This window comes from Plodia interpunctella, chromosome 1 (genome assembly GCF_027563975.2).
Source record: "Plodia interpunctella isolate USDA-ARS_2022_Savannah chromosome 1, ilPloInte3.2, whole genome shotgun sequence".
NCBI lineage: Eukaryota > Metazoa > Arthropoda > Insecta > Lepidoptera > Pyralidae > Plodia > Plodia interpunctella.
In genome coordinates this window covers 8288091-8310709 of record NC_071294.1, presented here as the reverse complement: position 1 = coordinate 8310709, position 22619 = coordinate 8288091, and the positions used below count along the sequence as shown (strand labels likewise).

Here is a 22619-nt window from a genome sequence, read left to right as displayed (position 1 = left end):
ACGGAATTATAGGGTTGCGACAAGGCGCGACACCTCGGGCGTCGCATGCGACCAGCTAATGAGTGAGTGACACAAATTAGTGGCATATGTCGTGTCAGCCGGCATCCCGACCACTTACTCTAAAGATGCAGGTGTCATGCTGAAGCAAATGTCATAATATAACCATCTTACAAGATCGACTTTTCTTCGACGACCGAGTTAGCACAAAGCTCAAAATACCTGGTCGCCACAATAGCTGTTTGTGAAGTCAACACGCTTCTATGTTATTTTAATTTTAATAAATCGTAATTTATTATGTTTTTCCATGTATCGACATAAATTTTTCATTTTTATTATATTTAGTAATTCCATAATGAGCATTGAAAATGTTAGGTAAAAACACTTAGATTGTCTAGACAGTCTATGCTCAGTTTATTTTTACTTTTCATAGCACACAGTTTATTACCATTTCATTACAAAATCCAACACTTTTGTGTGAATATGTTTTATGTTGCAGAACCAAAAAGCCGTAATTAAACAGAACATTAGGTACAAAAACAGAGGATTTTAAATTACCTAGTTATTCTTATCTAGCGAAACATTTTTCGTTTATGCAATTAAAAGTAATATTAAATGTGATTATTTGGAATAAGTGTTGATCAAACCGACTCAGTAAATAACATTAAGCTAAGAAATGTGTTGCGATGTGAGTGGAGTGTAAGGGCAACAGAACGGAACGAGCGGTAGCGGGCGTGGCGCGGTGATGGATGGACCCGATTCTGACGAAAAACACACCTAATTGGCTTTCCCATAGCTCAGCGACCGATGGCTATCGCGCCCTCCTCCAGAGCCCTTATTAACCATACTTTTATAGGTCAGAGCGTGAAATGCGATTTGCCCAATAATAAAAATTTAGTCACTTTCACTATTCCCCTATTCATTTCAGAATTAGGCATTTTATAAATAAAACTCTTAATTAGCTATAAATTATTGGAGAAACGGAACTAGTGCGGCTACTCGTTAACATTAGTACCTACGCAAGAACGTATCGCACCGGCCACGCAAGTGCGGGCCCCGGCACGCGTGCCGCAACTCGCCTAATTGTGGAACAAAAACTCCATGAAACCAACGAATTAATCATCAGTCCACGACTTAACTACCTGTATTCGAATAATAAAATAAGTGCGGCATTCATAAGCCTTGTAATTTCTTAACCCTGCAAATGTTGCCGCGGGTAATTTTCTTGGAGTGGTTAATTTATTTCGTCGAATCGTCGAATAAATACGAGTAATACAGTCATCCTACGTCTCGTTTCTTAGATTAATTGTATTTGTTTTGGACGACACGTCAAGTACGTTTAAAAAGTATTCTGTGAGAATGTGATCGTTCTATAGCTATAGGTGTTATTTCACCAGATATTTACTGTGCTACATTGGCATGGGCATGTGGAAGGAGGCGGCACCAATCTCATGGCACTGGTGGAAAAGCGGTTATACTATAAGCTATGTTTTTTATTATATAAAAATATGCGTGCTGTAACTGTGCACTATAGTTGTGTTCTACACTAATGAGTAGCAACGTTCTAAAGGCCGTCAGTATTAGCTATTAACTAAAAGCAATTTCGAAATCGGAACCAAAACAATTCATGAGAACTCTCGCACGAAAGCTGTACGATGTCTCCCGATTGTGGAGTGTTAGGAAAGTGATGTGAAGGGTTATACAGGGTATTTTTTTACACGGCACAAATTATGTTAGTAGATTTGGATGTTGTAACCTGTCCAAAGAAATCGATGTCAAGAAGTGTCAAAATTTTTTTGATCTCATGTTTTATATCATGTGTTGAGCATATTGTGAAATTTTGTGAATGACGTTGACCACGAAATTTCACTGGTACCGTCTGTACTCTGCCTATGTTTGACGGGTTAACTTATCATTGTCTTAGATTTCTAACAAAAGATTAATCTCTTACATTGAATTAAAGACAAATTGTTGCAAGAATGTTTAATTAATGGAAATATGGAAATTACAGGTTTTGGTGTACTAGGAACTGCGCTAATGACGAATGGTTACGATGATTAATGAACGGTTGTTCCACCGACCGTTCGTTTACTTTAATAACGAGAATCATGAAAACAGCACGTTCATAATACAATCGTCTAATTTTCTTGATATTTATAATGAATAGGGTTTTTATCTTATCATTTCAATCAACCATCACAATTAACACAAACAATACCCTATACGATTGCTTATAAAGTTTAAGTGTAATTTAATTTAAAACTAGAAAATTATGAGATTAGACATAGTAAAAGTTGCACATATAACACATCCACCTACTGTTTAGCAATCAAGTTACATTTATCCCAATTATTCCTCATACATACTGGGAATTATGTCGTTAGACTTACTATTGCCGTGTTTATTTATGCAACATTCGACTCAGGCAGTGCAAGCAATTATAATGCACTTAAGGTGTGTGCACACGGTTTATCTCTTGCTCATGATCCGCTTTTTCCTACATAACGAGGTGATTATGTGTTACGCGCATCGATACCATAAACGCAATATTTTACAGTCAAATGGATCTGTGCTGATGACGATGTCGACCATTACGTGAAAGACAGTTCATTAGTTATCTTGTTTCCGACATATATCTCCTTGTTAACTGGAAGACTTTTAATAACCAGACTTGGCTGTTAGTTGAACATATTGATACTTAAATTAATATCTGCTATCATCTCTGGTGATATGTATACTGTCATAAATATACATAAACACCGAACGTCTATTTGCATGGCGAGGCCAATATCGCTTTTCAATGGATTATAAATTTGTATAAATGACAAACTGACAATTCACAGCAACGGAATTGAATTTTATATTCATCGACGTTTCATTTCACGCTGTTATCTGCGAAATTCTTTCATTAATATTTCGTATTTAATTTACAACTCTCTCGTACGCCGGTAATAAAATTTAATAAAACGCTCAGCACTCTTGTCTCACGGACTGCGACTAACATTAATTTAGGAACGATCATTTGCGTTTTAATTACAGTTGATGTTTTCTCGTCGTTAATGTATATTCAAGGCACCCACCAGTTACTAAAACAAACTTTCAAGACAGGTGATTTGAGTAGGTAGTGGATGTGAGTGTAAAAAGGTAATATAAATTAATAACTTATACGTTGTCCGAGGGCTCCCGTGGCGAGGGCCGCGCGAGCTCAATACTAACTTAACACGAGTTATATTGACCAACTCTCTACCTTCTGCTGTTTTGTGGTATTTATGCTGCGATCAAATTATATCCTGTTTGTTTTAATATGTAATCAACCTTTCTACCCACTTTTGGTTCACAGTTACACTAATAACTTGTCAAACCGTACAAAGAAACTATAGTATTTGCGTTGTTAGGTACTATCTAATTAACTATGTACCCACGGCCCCATCGTGTTATGTTAATGGAAAAACTGAACTAATTACTGGTTATATACAAAAAAACATATCAAATGAAACTAGAATAATTTGTAGTGATGACCAAAATGTAGAAAATTAATCGACTATTGGTGACAATTTCTCCTTTATTTCGACAATTGTTTCATATATAAATTACATAACAATCCGCACAGTATATTTTACGTGAAAGAGTAACATACATACACACATAGTCACGTACCTCCTCATAAACTTTCGCATTTATTATATTAGTAGGATAGGGTACCGTAAGGTATTGGTGACGGCACAGACCATTCAGCCTAAATGGTCTGTGGGTGAAGGTTATCGGCGTTAGGATCTATGACAAATCTATCGAGTAATAATATCCCCAGTAGACGATATAATCAGAATCGCCCACGATTGTCTCCCATTACCTCTTCATTATATTGTTACTAGGTTCAAAAAATGATTGTTTTATTGTGGACAAATAAAATAAGTAATTACCTGTGTTGAGTATAAAAAAATATGATTTAACTAATATATTGAATTAGCATTGATATTATTTAGATATCGAATCACTTTGTAAAATATACTCAAGTGCTTTTAACAACTTATATTTTTCTTCCCTACTTGTTTTTTTATTTAATTGAAATAATCTAATGTCACCATAAACTGATATGTGCAATAATAATCTAAAATTAATATAATTAATCCGAGACAGCGGCAAATTAAATTACAGAGCACTAAAGAGCTCATTGTTCCTACTCGACATTAAATTAGTATTGAAATATAGGGTTAAGTAACGGTTAGTATACTTTGTGGCAATGTTACAGAGAATCCCTTGAATTATGTTTATGTCATAATAAGGGCAATCGTACGAAGGGTGTGCGTCCGAGTAATCATGAAATAAAGACAGATAAGAAGGATAACACATGCGTTGCGTGTAACATCCAGCTGTCTATGCTGTGTATTTTGTTATACATTTTTTTACATATAACATCTGAATATATGCCGGACTATTTTCCTTTTGATTTCCATGTGATTTCCATTAACGTACGTCGCGCTTCCGGCAACGCGACCAGTCCGATCAATTTCTAATGACGTGTCACTTTCTATTTTTACTAATCACAAACGCTAATCTACGTATTTTACTTCAAAAATAGATAATACATTTTCATATAAAGTTCCAGCCCCTGTTTCACTATATAGGGATGCGCCTCACAGTGAGTGAGTTTTTATCGAATTTATATATCATAGACCATATTAATAATCTTGCTCAATTAAAACTGAATAGCATCCTAAATTAAATAATCAGGTTACTACCCATAACGCCCAACAGAAACCCGGATAACTAATGTTCCCTATACAATTAGAGTAAGTGCCACCTCTGTTCACTCTTTATTTTGTTTCCCAACGGAAACCGGTGGGTCAGCCCAGTATCCATCGGTTTTATTGCTTATAATTCCATCGTTTATGCCCATCGATAAAAACTAAGTTTTTGCTGATTTATACTTTGATACTGACGTAAAATTGGTAATGAAATATGGCCAAACAAAATCATGAATAAGTAGATAAATCTATTTATTGAACTTGAACTTTTTACTTTTTTCATTCTAATCGTAACTTTTTTATATATATTTATTCTGATTTTTTAAAATATATTATGAGAATGCAAATAATGGTATGTATAGTGTTTAATTCACAATTGTCAGATAAATAAGTGAAGAAAGTGGTGAAAATATATGTATCGTAAACCCAGAATTTAAAAAAAGATTATTTAATATTTTTTGTGGTCAAAAAGCTTAGGTACACTTTTTTGAACCGATCAGACTACGATCCTAATGTTGTTCAATTGAAGGGTTAATAATTCATTTAACTCTGCATTTAAGAAAATAAGCATTGATTATATACTTATTTATATATTAGTATGACGATAAATGCTTATTTTCTTAAATACACTGTTACAATACAATACTAATTCTGCTTTGCAAAATTAGAGATTTATGTAAGTAATAATATAATAACATGACATGAATAACGTGGATGTAGACATAATTTAATAGAAATTTGTGAAGTAATGAAACTTGTGAAATAGTTTCTTTTAAATATAATAAAACAAAGCATTGACGGTGAAAACTAAGATGACAAGATGTATACAATGAATAACTACTTATGTGACGGTAATCATCGAAAGTGACATAAAGATCGACGACATTATTGGGAATCTTACCTGTATACGAAGTATGCGGTAAGACGAGTCGAGACCACGTAGTAGGTATTGTATGCAAATACTGACGGTTTGAGAGATCGAACTCATTTAGTAAACTTATGATCGTTAGGTTCCGCGGTGACGTGATGCCGATGATATGGAGCTGTTCGTATTAATCAAACGTTGTAATGATAGCTTCTTATAGCCTGGCTTTAATGCAAGTGGACCTGCCTGCGTCGCGGGGGGCGGCCAAAGCGACATAACATTTCTCACTTCGATTTCGTAGTCTTGTTTTTCTCTACATCGTCTCACTTCATTTCAATTGGATGTTGTTTATTTACTTTTTATAATCCTCTCCTTTTTTTTTTCATTCCGAGGTGACGTTTATCGTGACTCCCCGGCGACGAGCTCTCTAGTTAAATGACGATTTACCAGTTTTTCATCCGATGTCACTCTGTTTACGAGCGAGAATTTTATTTGGATATATTTTACTGCCACAAATGTTATGATGAACGTTTACGTGCCTCTGAGTTATTTTAATGTTCAATTTGAATTTGTGAACTTGAGACGAGGGCCAATAAAAGATGAAATTGATAAAGGTGGACTTATCATTACTACGTTCGTTCATCGTTGAGTTATTTCGTATTGGAAGCATTTTTATTGCATACTCAACATATTTGTTATAAAAATCTGGCCAGTGTTATTTTAAATTTTTACTCACTTTGCAATTTCAGAATTTAAGGCGTGAATCTTTTTTTAAAAGTTAGTTTTGTCTTTGCTCATTTTACCGAACGAAATAAATGTTTTTCCTGTCATTATGTGATATCTAATAAAAATTGTAACAGAGATAATAAATTACATATAGATATATATTTTTGTAAGTATTTCATCTTTGAATTAAATATTTGAACATATGACTCCAAAAATATATTATGTCAAAAACATAAGCATCTGCGGAAATCTGATCTGGCCGTCAGAAGCTCTACAATGTCTATTCACAATAAAATAAAATGTTTTCGCAAAAATATAGCGTGCAAATAAGATTGCGCTATATTTACGATTGTGATTTTAACATAACAAACAGGCTTGTTGTCCGCAGGACGATAACGAATGTAAATGTGAAGAAATCCGCTACTTTAGAGGATCGTTTCTCAGCGCTTACCGCCGCTGTTGACTCTGGGGGACAACCGCGAACAAAAGTATTTCGTAAACATACACACAACGAACAGCTTTTAGTGAAATTAGATTTTAATAATTTTGCGTACACGTTGCTTTCAAATCGGATCACTAAATTTATTAATCTTCACAGTGTAATTCCTCTAAAATATTCAATTCATTGAAATATGTAATGGTTTAATGAGGACCGTCTCAAAAATATAGCCATTATCATGAAATTTATCTCTCTGGAATATTAATTAATTCTTATACTCGTAAGATGATGATTTATTTACGCTTTGATTATTTCAATGTTTTTTGAAACACATTCAAATATCGTTTATTAAGTGGAAATATAATTGGTTAAATTATGCTAATGAAATTTATTTTCTATTTATCGTACCGTTGTTTGACTTGGTAACATTTTCGAAGATCGTTGAGACATTTAACATCATACACAAAATTCCCTGTCATAAAACATGATAATTGCTGTGCCTATATTTTTGTTTCTATTAAATGGTTATGTTAGAAAATTGAGTAGTGACAGTACGAGATGGTTAAGTTTCTGAATAAACATTTATAATATTTTGTTGCAAATCCGATAGGCGTTTTCAATTAATAAATTGATTGAAAATGTTTACAAAATGTGTGTCAACATGAAGAAGCTAACCGTTGCGTGGAAGGTACAAATGGGCCAATTTGTCGAGCGCCGGTGCGGAGGCGAAAATCCGGCGTAATCCGGCAACTCCGCGCTAATCGAATATCGACAGCGGGTTATTGACGACTCGCCTTCGCTCGTCCGATCAGTTCCGCTTTTGACGAAAATTAATATTGATATATCTGATGATAAATTTCGAACGATTTGTTTGCTCTTCGATGTAAGACTTACTGAATAAAAACGTGGGTTTGAATATGCAGTAGTAGACTTATGTAAGTCGGTATTACTTTTATTATATTACTTATCTAACACTTTTGTACTAAACACTACGTGTCAATTTATACTGCCATCGTTTATATTTTTACAGAAGTTGATGGTATTGAAAATAGGCGTCTAATATGATTATCTTTATAGTTTAGCGAAGACTTTGTGGTCTTCGTTTAAATATAAATATATACATAAATTTCTATTTTATTGTCAGGGGTCATTGTAAACATACAATGAGTTCTATTTAAAATATACCAAGTAACCATACATGAAATGAATAACTGTACAGCTCACGCTTGCGTGCTACCAGGTCGACAGCTCGCAGCCATCTGCCCCTTCCGAACGAGCGCCATATTCCGCCCCTCCCCTCGACCCACCCACCGCCCCACCGCAATTACACCTTTCTGGCCCTTTCGCCACTGAGCCATTCATTATCATATTCTTCAGATAATAAAGATTAATATCGTGTAGCAAGCGCCCCGTGGGGTGCATGGGTGGGTTGAACGCGTCTACATCCCTTCAGTCAGAACGAGCTTTGTCGTCGCCTGCGTAGTACGTGACTCTTAGTTGAATTTTACAGCTAAATCATTTGTTGTGACAATAAAAATCTATATAAACTCAACTTAACTCAATCCTCCAGTTATTTTTGTTGACACCTAAGCATATCGCGTCAATAAACTTTTTTACTTTGGAAAAATTACTAGCCCATAGTTTTGTCCATTACAACTATTATAGTAAAACATTATTTCTGATACAAATGATCGTTAACATTTGTTAAGTGCTCTAAATTAATTAATTGAAGTTATCAAATATGAAAATGAAAACAAAAAAATTCTAACTTAGTGATATAAATAGAAATAAGTAATACCTAAATAGAAATAAATTGTACTAACTCACAGAAGTAAAAGTCTGCAATGAACAATACGGTTTTTTCATCAAAATTTCTACCAAAATGAAATGCGTAATCTACCAATGCAGTCATCAGTAGGGCCAGTGGTTATTTATCAACGCCTATGGATCAAGACAATAGCGGGTTTGATTCCCGGCCTAGGCAATTAATTAGAAGGCGCAGGTGAGGATATTAGAGGTGCCGTAATGACATGCGCCACGCCCTGGATAGCAATGAATGAATCCAGGGTCCACGTCGGTGGGATACGTTTTTGTTGAGATTCCAGAAGGATATTACCTAATGGAATAATTTTGGTCTTCGTAAACCACAACAAAACCATGAATTTATCCCAATTTTATGAATTATGAGATTTAGTAAAGTGTGTTTTGAAATCACTTCAGATTTTTCACGTCACGTGTTTTTCTATAAAATAATAAATGAGATTTAAAGTTACCAAAATATTTTACTCAATATACCCCTGGTAATCGAATTTTCATTATTAAAGTGATTTCCCATTCCGATTTGAATGGAAACTACTATAATAAATTAAATTACTAGAATAGATTAGATATAGATAAAGAAGAAATTACTAGATTTACATAACTAACGTAACCACTATAAGAGTTGCCTCTTATAGTGGTTACGTTAGTTATGTAAATCTGGAAGTTACACATCTGCGTCATCAAGTACGTCCTACATATACCTAATATGTAGGACATACTTGACCAGTTCTTTCATATTAGATAGATGTAAGTTATGGTTCTGCCACATGAAATCAGAAATACTGTGCGTTTATCACACGTAATATACCAATCTACTCTTAACATATTCAACTTGACTATTTTATTATCCACCTCAAAGTGAGTCGGCACTTTAGCTCTGCCATTAACACAATCACGTTGAAAAAGTAACTAGGTAGTGAAATTAATTAATTTACGGAGTTTAATTATCTCATCGAGACGGCAGAGGCATGAACAATTTGCCGGCGCGGCTTATCGGCTCGTCACATCGCCCGACAGCCGCCCAATTAATTACAACATTGTACCCGCGCGTAAAACATCGACGGAAAAGAAGCAAAGGCCCGTGCACAACGGTACGTATCCGGTGTGCGCGGGCGACACACACGATACGACTGCATTGAATATTAACGTTAGACAACGCGTGCGCTATGCTGTATACCCCTTCTAAACCTTTCTATCCAATGCCAGATGCAACCACTATAAAAATAATGTCAGTTGTAAGTGTACAATTATATGATATTTAATACTTATCTAACTTCAAGTTTTCAAAGCTTAATCAACATACGTACTTACTTTTGGTTAATAACTATAGTTGTATATAATACGTAAATATGTAGTTTTATAATATAGTTTTTCTACCTGTCTAAATCTCCTACTACCTACACAGTATTATTTCATAAAGCTTAATTTCTATACTGTCATTGTGTTTAAAGTGAGAAATCACCACTACCACTGTTATAATAGATAAAATGGAAGTAATTAGCCTAATAAGCAGATCTTGTCGGAATTTTGGAACTTTTTAAAAACATATAGACAATTTTTGAGATGCTGAATTGTTGATATTTACCCTATTGTGTTTGAATTAAAGCTTGTTGTTATGGCATTAAAATGAACAAAAAACGGCGGCGTTCTAGTGGCACTTGTATACCGTGGGTTTTCTTTATACCCAACTATCGTATAAGGAACCCTATAAGTAAATACAATGCATGAATGTTTAATGATTCCAGGTCAACCGGTTTTCTAATCCCTATATAAAGTAAATTATGTTATTTAAAAAAAATAAAAAAGTTATAAGTTTTAGCATACTTACAAAAATTACGTAATATGAAAATTATGTAATATGATTATATCTTTTGTACCGCGTTTGATTTTTTCACAGCTGAAATAGTCGTGTATTTGATATAAATTCCAACTTGATTACATCTAAGCGTTCCGAAAAATAACGGTTTTGACAGTCTGTCAGCCAACGAAGTGCTCTATAAGGGTTCCGTTTTTACCTTTTCGGATAAGGAACTCTAAAAATATGTATGAAAATAGGACCATATGGTTTTAATGAATTTATGGCTGCCACTGGTTGTGCTTCAATACAATAATTGTAACTTTAATTCAATCATACCGAAATTGAAATTATCCAAGTAAGCATCGTGGCCTAAGCTCTGGCCGTCTGTATGTAAATAAGTATTAGCATATTCTGTAGAATAGCCATTCCGTACATCTGTCTTAGGTATATATGGATCAATGTTTGCATAATTTCGACAACTTGTGTCTCAATTTGGCATGCAGGCCGTCGGCGTCTTCCCCTGAATCAGACGGTTATACGCTTGTAAACAATGAGATATTACCAATTTGCACTAATAATTTACATACGGTAGTAATTAAATGGATACGGTAGTAATATTGGATTCTTTTTAGAGCACTTACAATAAATATGTACTTAGGTGGCGTGTTGATGTAACTAAAATTATTTCTTTAAAAATTTAGACGACTTCAATAAAATCTGACAGCAGTGTTAGCAATAATACTCGATAAGAAGTGTTGAGTGGCCTCAGTTCGTAAAAATAAAAGAATGTTATTTTATTCACAGATCGTCCTCAACTCCATGCACCGATACCAGCCGCGGATCCATCTGGTGAAGATCAGGGAAGGCGCAGGTCCCATCACGGACCTGTCGAGAGAGCAGCACAGAACCTTCGTGTTTCCTGAGACCGTGTTCACCGCAGTCACCGCTTACCAGAACCAACTCATCACAAAGTTGAAGATAGACTCCAATCCCTTTGCGAAAGGGTTCAGAGACTCTTCGAGGCTAACGGATTTCGATAGGTGAGTGAGTTTCCCTATTTTATCTGATATATTTTTACGCCAGCTACTGAGCTGGCAAAAAAACACACTGTAAAAATAATACTTTTTAAGAGCCATGGATTTAATAAGTAGGTACTTCGTACAACGGAGTACCTACCTACTAATTCCTTGTCCACATTCAAGAATTTTTGCGTCATTCTAATTAGTCTATGTATTATTTACAAATTATAACCATATGAGAGTTTGTAAATAAATGTGATTATCCTCAAAAGTATCGATTTTGCTGAATATAGAATACATCGAATTTTCTAGGATTAGGTACATATAAAATAGGTTAGGAAAATAAGTTTTCTTTTAAATGTTTTAAAGACTTTCCTTTCAATTTAGGTAACTTTTATTAGAAAGTATTATATTGAAAGATTATCAAAAAATTATATTAGTGACGTGCATCATCCCACATGTTGTGTTTAGCCAAAGTGGGCCAAATCGCTCGGGGCGAGTTTGATAAATTGGCAGGCTATTAGCAACAGTTGAAAAGCATTAGGACGGCTGCTCTGCAATTTAGGAGAGGTTTTAACATGAATAAAAGATTAAAATGCACCTTCTTGCTTGATCGCTGCTCGAACCGATTTTAGGGATGCACGTGCCTATTACAAGGCAGATTAATCGATAAATTATATTTCAGTATTATTACACAAAGCATAGAGATATATTTCTTATACCTATATAGTTCAGTATTAACCATCTACTACAATTTTATATAATCAATGCAGGGAAAACATAACTGTGGTGGTTACTTACGTCGAATAGGGTGAATTATTTTTGGAATTTGCTACTTATTTCCTATGTGGTGTTTTATATTATAACTAGCTTTTGCCCGCGGCTTCGCCCGCGTGAATTTCATAGCAAAGTCTCAGTAATTTTTTTATTGCGTAGGTACTCTGTAAAACTGGTAAACATATATGATTCAAATTCACATTTTTTCTCAACTTTAGTTCAATTTTCTGTTTCCCGCTGCGTGTCTCGTCCCGCAAACTTGTCCAATCCCGCTTCCTGCTATGTAATGTAAAGTAGATATCCCGTACCGTTTACATGCCAAATTTCAGCTTCCCGCCCAGCAGTTTCGGGTGTACGTTGTCTGTCAGTCAGTCAGTCAGTCACTCACTCAGTAACGGAAGAGTTTTATACTGATATATAAATAAATAAATATATTAGGACAAATCACACAGATAGAGCTAGCCCCAAATTAAGTTCGAGATTTGTGTTATGGGATACTAACTCAACGATACTATATTTTATAACAAATACATATATAAATAAACATCCAAGACCCGGGCCAATTAGAAAAAGATCATTTTCCATCATGACCCGACTGGGGATCGAACCCGGGACCTTTCGGTTCACAGGCAAGCACCTTACCACCGCGCTACCGAGGTCGTCATATATTGATACATACTGCGCCCATTTTATCTATATCAGAATTTAATCGATAAAAACAATTTGTTTATATTCTGTTTACACCTTTCTACAAAATTTTAGAGTAAATCGGCTCCGTGGATTGTTATTTTAATTTTCCTACAGGACCCTCCTCATTTTCCGGGATGATATGTCTATAAGATGTTAACCCGGGATTCCGAGGAATTTTTGATTCATAATTAGTTTTTCAATTATCCTACGGGAACCCGACCACTTACCGGGATGAAATGTATCTCATTTTCCCACAGAACTCCTTATTTTCCGGGATGAAATGTCTATAAGATGTTAACCCGGGATTCCGAGGAATTTTTGATTCATAATTAGTTTTTCAATTATCCTACGGAAACGCGACCATTTACTGGGATGAAATGTATCTATTTTTCCTATAGGACCCTCCTCATTTTCCGGGATGAAATGTCTATAAGATGTTAGCCCAGGATTCCGAGGAATTTTTGATTTTAATTAGTTTTTCAATTATCCTACGGGAACCCGATCATTTACCGGGATGAAATGTATCTCATTTTCCCACAGAACTCCTTATTTTCCGGGATGAAATGTCTATAAGATGTTAACCCGGGATTCCGAGGAATTTTTGATTCATAATTAGTTTTTCAATTATCCTACGGAAACGCGATCATTTACTGGGATGAAATGTATCTATTTTTCCTATAGGACCCTCCTCATTTTCCGGGATGAAATGTCTATAAGATATTAACCTGGGATTCTGAGGCATTTTTGATTCATAATTAGTTTTTCAATTATCCTACGGGAACATGACCATTTACTGGGATGAAATGTATCTAAGATGTTAACCCGGTATATAAGGTATCGACATACCAAATTTCAAGCAAATCGGTCCAGTAGATTTCGAGTGATGCGCGTTCAGACAGACAGACAAAAATTTCCAAAACTATATTTTCGTCATCTATATCAGTAACTAAGTATATTCCATGAGGAATTAAAAAAATATATCCAATGTACAAATTAGGCCTATCTTCAATTTTATTATATGTAGATTTTAGAAAATTGTCTGAAATATAGTCATGTTTTATTTGTCATGATGCGAATAACATGTGTTTATGTATGGAGATGTTATAAAAATATTTCTATCGTGGTGATGTCATGTTAGAATAACAGGTTGTCTGTAAGCGGTTACTATTATTGTCATAATTATATGTCAGAGTTATAAATTTTATAAGTCCTATTTATTTGATGTTTGTTAAAATCATAAAACACTATATGGCCACACCATCGTCATCGTTAGTACTCGGTGTCTGTTGCTAATAGTTATCATAAAATTAAACTGCTGCATATTATATGGAATACCTACATTGTCTAGAATATATCTTAACGAGACGTAAAACAAATGTAGGTACTTGGCAAATGTTTAACACAAATTGCCTTCGATTCGTTAAATATTTTCACTGTACATATGTACAGTGTTTACTCTGTATTGTCAGCTATATATTAAACGTATAATATCTACTATAAGTGAGCTGTAATATTTGATAGTAAGTAAAATATTTAAACCAAATATAAATACGGGGTGTTATCATCACTTCTAGTAACAAATTGAAACGTCAAGTTTTATTCTAAGTCCCTGGCGCGACATTTTGAGAAAGAGACATTCTGCGAAAGAGATATTCCGAGAAAGAGACGTTCTGCGAAAGAGACGTTCTGCGAAAGAGACGTTCTGCGAAAGAGACAATGTGCAACAGAGACGTTTTGCAACCAAGTGACATTTTGCGAACGAGACGTTTTGCGCTTGAGCCTTCTGGACGCATCGTAATACGGAACTGGATGACCAAAGCCGGTGACAATATATGAGACATACGGCAACCCTACATATACAACCAATATAAAAAAAAACTGAGAACCGAGGTTTTACAATCTAACACCTGTTCTTATTAGAAATCGCAAATGTGAACTTTCCTATTCGAGGTAATAAGTATCTTTATGGACTAACGTCTGTAGTTTTATGCCAAATTACAACACATAATTGATAGTGTTTCGCAAAAACCGTTTTCCACTCATTAACATGGAAGTGTGGGTAATCGTCGGCTGGAAGGTGAGAATTTGCCGAGTGGTATGCGGGCCCAGGGCCGAAGTACTCACTCACCTCTACCTCTTGTACCCGCTCCATCTGCGCTCGGATACGATATGAAATACAGTTCTCACCCAGTCTCTTAGACTTCAACAGTATTTGTAGGTGTCGTAATATTCATTATTTTATGTTGGTAAACATAAAATAGTAGATGATGGGTCTTCATATTCTAAACTAAACTTTTGACCTGGGAGAAACTAAAACAACATTTTGTTAAAATCGAGTTCTAGATTCATTACTAAAATGAATATCTGACACACTAATAGGGCAAGTAAAATAAAAGCGTGTAAAAAGAAAAAATGAAAACACTTCGCGATCTTAGGAAACACGGGGCATAAAAGTTCGTGGTGTGTAAGTATAAACATTAAAATCCCGTCTGTGTATCCATCGAGAATACGTGGTTGGAGCGATGAAGGCGGGGTGAGACGACCACGTCAACGCGGGCCCTTCGGCGGCGGCGTCTCGCGTAATCACAGGGTCTGCTCTTCATTATGCCCTAAACGACAAATTAAAGCGCATTTCTATTATCTGGCCATCGGTGTGATGCACTTCGTGCGGACCGGTTCTGACGGGATATACTGTATATATATAGGTACCCATATTTTATTCAGCTGTTTTCATCGTTTTGCATTTGCAGAATGAGAAATGGTAAGACAGAACACCGCCTGCAGTTCCTGATATTATATGTTACTCGTACCGAGCGTTTCCAATACCTAACATATATTAACAAACAGTTGGTATTTCGTATATTAACAAATTCAGTTGGTTAACATTGGTTACTTAATTAAACACATAATTATATCGGAAACCTACTTGTATAAATTATTTAAAAGTAACGATTTATATGTAATCTAAAACATAAGTAGTTCATTCACTTATTTTAAATAACAGTCGTGATCAGCAAAATTATTAAGTCTATTAATAAATCTAATCTCCAAGGCGTCAGAGCACGGCTACCGATTTGTATTAATTGATACAGCACGCCCGTGATGATAGTTCGGAGCTAGTGATTGACGTCTAATTCGAGATGTTATCGATGCAATAATGCCTTCTACTGCGAGTTGCTACCGGTGCCACCTCGGCCGCACTTACCCACGTTCATAAACGTCCCATTGAAACCTGTAAGTGCTCAGATACGCATCTCAATACGTTCAAGCGATGGGAAAATGAAAATTGATTTTAAAAAGGCCAGAAAGAATCAACGACGTGAATGGGATATAAATTAGTGTCAAGTTATATGACTTTTTTTCATAGACCTGGTCGGTTAATACTGTCATTAAATAAAAGTTCAATAGCAGATCGAGGAAATAATTTGAGAGATATTAATCGCTATTACCTAGATATGAATAGGTAGGTAACTACTTTGGAAAACCTTATTTGTCATGATTTACACAGACTTTCTTTTAACGCTTTAACACAATTGAACAATTTAGCGATTTAATAATGACTAAAATCGTGAAAACATACAAGTTAAATAACACATAGCAATAGCAATGTTTCCGTATGTCAGACATCATACAACAAGACCATGCCCGCCGATAATATAATATCTACGTACACAAAAATAAACTGTCACTCAGCAATTGTGGGTTGATTTTAAAAGTCGATTGAGTACATCTGAGCCCATTGTTTGTAGGCAAGATTAAGCTTTCTAGTTTGATTGCCAGATTCACACCGACATAAATATAAATGTTTCACACAACTGCCTAACGGCATCCAACCTTAATGATTTCCTTTGCTGACGTCCAAAATCGTCAGACAATAAGTATGATGAATAGCCATTGTGTGAGAATCGAGTGGAGTGGTTATTTGGCGTGGTGGCCCGGGCGGCTTTTTATCCATTAATTAATAAGATACGCCCCTCGCTCAATCAGAGCCGATATTTAGCGTGTGAGGAACAATATTTATGTTCGGACGCACCTCTCTGTTAATTGCATGCAATTCACGTAGAGTATGAGCTAGAAATAACTTTAACGACAACGCGTGTTAGCTGCGGGTGGTGTGCTACACGTTATATTATAATTTATTAATTACGCCGACAACACTTTCATATTTTTATACTATTCATAAAACTTTGGAGATATTACAGTACAGTTAACTTTGCGGCATAATTTCAAATTGCAATGTTTCCGATCCGTGTTGAGTGTTGGTTTGAACAATTTGCATGATAATGTCCTGTACCTATATGTTGTAGGCATGTAAATGTCGATAAAACATTATCGATATTTCAAATTTATCGGATGAGCACCACTTTATTTCTTTATTTTATGAAAACAATAGCTTCACTTGGTTAGTAGTATTAAAATAGCATTTATGCTATAAAGAACAAAATAATCTGCACAAAAAGCTTTCAATCACTTTGATTTATTCTGGAATTAGCGTTTAAGCCAGCAAATAGTTACGGGCGAGCTTATCACTAGGTAATAAAACGTGAAACTAAAAGGAAACAATATTTCATTTTTATCAGATTGCTGCATTATGCACTCGCAGGAACAATATCGATAAAGTGGAACGCAGTGAGATATCGATAAGCATTCGCGAGTGCGGCGCGGCTCATTCCTATCGGCGGCCTCTGAGAGTCGCCGCCCTGTAATTTGCCGGCCGAGAGTGTTGGCTATTACTGCTGATACCGAGATCATAATAAATACGCCATTAACGCCCCAAAGCCCCCGAAACGACATAACCACACGGGCTAACAGGCCCGACACACACGAACCTGCCTGCTCGTGGCTTTGCGGCCGTCTTGCCTTATGACACGACGTGTAAATTTCAGAACATTAGTGTTGAGGAATGTGTTACACGAACGGTGTTAATTTTCCATTCGTGGCGTAATGTACGATTGACTGTACCTATAAGTAATGGAGTTACTCCATATATGTACAACTATTACTATTACTTTAACTATATATTTAGAATTATTTTTTGAAGTCTGCCAGGTTGTATTAATTAGGGTGATTTAAATGTTTTGTTATACATATATGTTTCAAAAGGTTTATAATTACGTTTTAGTAAAAAAAAAGTTTTTCTTATAAACACCCAATTATTAAGTACATAATATATTTAACTGATTAAAAAAGGCTTTACTTCAGGAAATTTACAAGTATATGTTTGACCCGCACTTATTAGATAACACTAATCTCACAAAATGATTGAGGTCGAATAGAAAGCTTCGAGCGAGATAATATGTGGTTACGATAACATTAACACCAGCTATTACTAGTTTTTATAGAAATTAGGGTGTTTAAAAAAAATCTATGTTCCGTTCGTAGCGTGTATGGGCACTACCTGTTTTAATTCCCGGGCGAACGCCGGCGCCCGCGGCCGCCAAGTGCGGTGATAGATTAAATTCGACACGGCATCTCGTGATGTCATGCCAATTTTGAACCTCACCTCGAACCAGCCGTATCGTCACGCTCATTTGCCTCTCACAAACCTTCGCCTCTATCTCCCGACGTGAAACATTAACAATAAACAACTCGCCGATTCCTGAGCAATTTTCAGTTTTGCATGCTGAATCAAGAAGGTATTATCGAATCACTCTGTTTCTATCGACAGGACAGGGCGTGAAAGATGCATTAACCACGCTTATGAATTTTGTCGATAGTTTCGAAGAGAGGCGAAAATAGCAAGTTAGCGGGAAGCGTGCTCGATGGCGGTCGCGACAACCTCCGGGAACCGATAAAGGGCATACTCGCTGCGAGCTGGCAATAAAGGGCTGAGCCGAGACGCGACGCCTCGTTAACTCGGAGAGCACTCATAAAGTCGCTTCGACGAAACAATCGCTGCAGATATTGTGCAGATTTAATAGTACTCATGTCCTCACATCACTATTAAAATCATTGTTACCTTCAGTGGCGATTATTTTTATTGTAATGTCTGTTTATGAGAAACGATGACGTGTATCTACTGAGAATTATAAACATCTAAGAGCCGGGAACTCATTATATTTTATTATACTCCAAAACAGACGTGCTCATCGGTGGTCGCTTGTCTTTCTCCGAACTGTTTTATAGACCATGGACCACTGAAAACCGACGAACATGCAGACGCCCGATACTCCCGTTTTCGTAGAATTTGACTCGGTCTTCGATCTATATTCAACAAAAAAGTTATTTTGAGGATAGACAGAGGTTTTGATATTTTGTAATAGAATCCGGAAGTCTGCAGATTTGAGTGTCATGGCCGAGTAGGTTATATACTTCGAACTATTAAATTGATGACGTAATGTCCTTATCCACAGAGATCCAATGGAGCTAATGCTGATGGAGCAACAGCTGTTGCGGTCACCGCTGAGGCTGTACGCTGGCGGGACCGGCTCCACTGGCAGCGACGAAGACGCGGAGAAACGAGCTGCCTGGGCGCGGACGCCGCCCGCGCTGCAGCTGCTGGCCCTGGGAGGCCGCGCCTGGCCCTCCGCGTGGCCGCAGCCGCTCTCCATACCTCCAGACTTGTGGCTCCAAAAGCCCCCGGCCCCCCTCCGGTACTGCCCGTACCCGCCCCCGGCTCACCCCAGCGCGCAGTCTTCGCGACCGGACCATGCGCCCTCTCCTCGACACCCCCTGTGAACTACCATTCCATTGACTATAAGAAATTAAAATGTGCTGTGACATAAACGGGCCACGTTCGTTAACTGGCGAAGTTAATGTTGTTCCATGACTTACTGCCATTAACTTGGAAGAGTGAAACGCCCATAAAGACTTACTTAAATATTTAAAGTGAATTTTTAAAATAGTACCTAATAACATAATAGAGAAATGTATGTATTAATTAATGTTAAGTTAGAATTTAGAGTATAATTTGAAGGTTCCTACCCGAAGTGAAATGATTTGGAATATAATGTAGATTCAAATTTGTAATAGTTACCTGCAGTCTTGACGGATGAAATCATAAAATTATTATTATTACTGTACTTTGTGTGTAGAGGTTACTGGCTATTACATTCATATTAATCGGCGATCATTTCAATTACCTGAAACTTGTACACCAAAGAATTAACTTGTGACTTGTTAACTGTTTAATGACGATATAATAACATTCCTAAATAGCTTTAAACTTTGTACCTAAATGAATTATTGAGGAAATCGATTTAATGCTTTCAGGTGCATTATAAATACCTTTGATATGAATATAAATATGCGACATCTTTTCTAAATTCCGTTTTTATGACATCACGCTGTTGCCTACTGGCAAATCTCATTTTGAAACGCAGTACTTATATAAAAAGTGGTTATAATTTTTAAAGAATGATCGAATTTTATTTTTGTACTTAAATAATTCATAAGCAAGAATAATGGAAATAAAATAAGACATTTTAAACAATACGCAAGAATAGAATCTTCCGTGTATAAAAAATATATTTTGTATTGTATCAATCATGGTAAGCGATCACACGATAAAAAATATGTTTCTCATTTAGTGTCCGTTGTGCTAATTTCATGACATTAGTTCTATGAAAATTTTAAGACTTAAATTTTTTATATTTTCTTTTAGCTTTTTTAAACCAATATTCCTCTCAAGAGCAGATCAGTGATAACACATAACTATAGTTATAGTACGTATTTTGTGTGTATATTGTAATGTTAAACTATTTATATACTTATTCCACTTGGTAAGACAATTTAAAATGTATGTATTGTATAGTGGTTGACTAAATTATTTTTGTAGGCTAAGCACTGTAAATAGCAGGTCACTTAGAAGTTTGTATTAATAGGGAATTATTGAAGAAATATGTCGTAGTAGAAAAGCATTATAGGGTGCTGCTCATTCTTTAAAAGTATATTAGTTTATTATCATCCAAGTCTTTCCGAGGAAATACCACATACCACCATCGAGGAAATATTATAATAAACGAATTATAATTCGTTTATTACAACATGTGTTTCTAAGAACCGTGCTAGAAATGTATATTTCTTACTATTTTTTTTACTACGGTTCACTAAAATGGCAATACTTCAATTGAAATTCTAATCTCTTTTGTAGTGTGCTTAGACTACTCGAAATAAAATGCCAATGAGAAGAATGGAAGTAGAATAATTTATTTAACAATATTTACATATATTTATAGTACAACATTGATACTGCACACGTAATTCGCATCACGGCACAACTCGCGCGGTGGTGGGGAGCGCGCTGAACGGAGCGCGCGTCGCGTCGCGTTGTTTCTACTCAAACTGTTTGTGGGCTCCACATTATCCCCCTTCAAGCGAAGCGTACACAAGGTTTGATTACTCTTCCATGTCTTGATATCTTCGGCATAGTTGTTGTTTCCTGTTTTCCCGGCTTGACAATACGTGGTTGCGGCGCACTCGGCGTGTGAGCAGATAGTGAGCGCTGAGATGTACTCGTTGCTGGTGCGGGTTTCGAGGAGTGGGGATGGCTCGGTTGCGCGTTTGCCGCTACGTCGTCATCTTGCTTGATTATGTGTGCCGGTTTGAGTCGATCTATGGATATATTGGATGCTCGAAGTGGCAATTCAATCTTGAAATATTTGTTGTTTCGCTCTATCACTCTGTATGGACCGTCATATGGCGCTATCAAGGGGCTTCTCACAGTGTCATTGCGGACGAATACATGACTGCATGTTGATAATTCCTTATATACGAAGAGGTTCTTACTCGATGCGATTATTCTCTGTACAGGTGATAGAGTTGACATTGTTTCTGTGAACTGGCGGATGAATTGGGCGTCTTCATTCTTTGACTTTGTAGGTACAAAGAAATCGAACGGGACTCGTAGCGTAGAACCATACGTCATCAGTGCAGGACTAGTGTTGTCGTCACGTAGTGCAGTGCGTATGCCAAGCAAAACTGTAGGTAAATCTTCTATCCACCTTGTACTGGCCTCTCTTGCCATCAATGCCGCCTTCAATGTGCGATGGAATCTTTCCACTTTTCCGTTGGCTTGAGGATGATAGGCTGTAGTTCTTATGCGCCTTATGCCACATTTCTTCATTAGTGCATTGAACAATGATGACTCGAATTGCCGTCCTTGGTCCGTGGTGATTCGTAAAGGACATCCAAATCTCGATATCCATCCTTCATAGACTGCTTGAGCAACAATCTCGGCGGTGATTTCTTTGACCGGTATCGCTTCCATCCAGTTCGTGTTGCGATCGATGATTGTGACGAGGTAGCGGTATCCCTGCGAGATCGGTAGAGGTCCAACGATGTCTGTATGTACATGTTCAAATCTTCTTGCCGGTGAAAACTCGCCTAAGGGACTGACGACATGTCTATGAATCTTCGCACGCTGACAACCAATGCAGGATTTGGCCCATGTTCCGACGTCCTTGTTTATAGACGGCCAAAAATATTTTGAAGTCATTATTCTTCTCGTCGTGCGTATTCCTGGATGGCTTAATTCGTGTTGCGCTTTGAAAGCGGCATAACGAAAAGCTTGTGGTAGATACAGTCGATTTTTCCCTGTCGATGTCTCGTACGTGATAGGTTGAGTGACGCCTGCCAAAATTGTGTCGGCAAAAGTTAATTTCGGATGATTTTTCAAATCTTGTAGGGTGATATCTCTTTTCTGTTCTTGTGATAATTTTTCGTAATCTATGCATGTGAGTAGATCTATTTCTTCTATGCGTGACATGGCATCGGCTGCTTGATTTTTTTCTCCTTGTATGAA

The 22619-nt window shown here is 36.4% G+C and overlaps 1 protein-coding gene across 1 annotated transcript in view; it reads left to right on the top strand.

The window, feature by feature from the left end:
• Nucleotides 1–20959, top strand: part of LOC128683961 (T-box transcription factor TBX20-like) — a 61112-nt gene extending 40153 nt beyond the window's left edge. The window contains exons 5-6 of the mRNA XM_053770086.1: nt 11196–11431; nt 19231–20959. Coding sequence (XP_053626061.1) covers nt 11196–11431; nt 19231–19555 — 561 coding nt within the window. The 3' untranslated portion in view covers nt 19556–20959. The remainder of the gene's footprint in view (nt 1–11195; nt 11432–19230) is intronic.
• The last annotated feature ends 1660 nt before the right edge of the window (nt 20960–22619 follow it).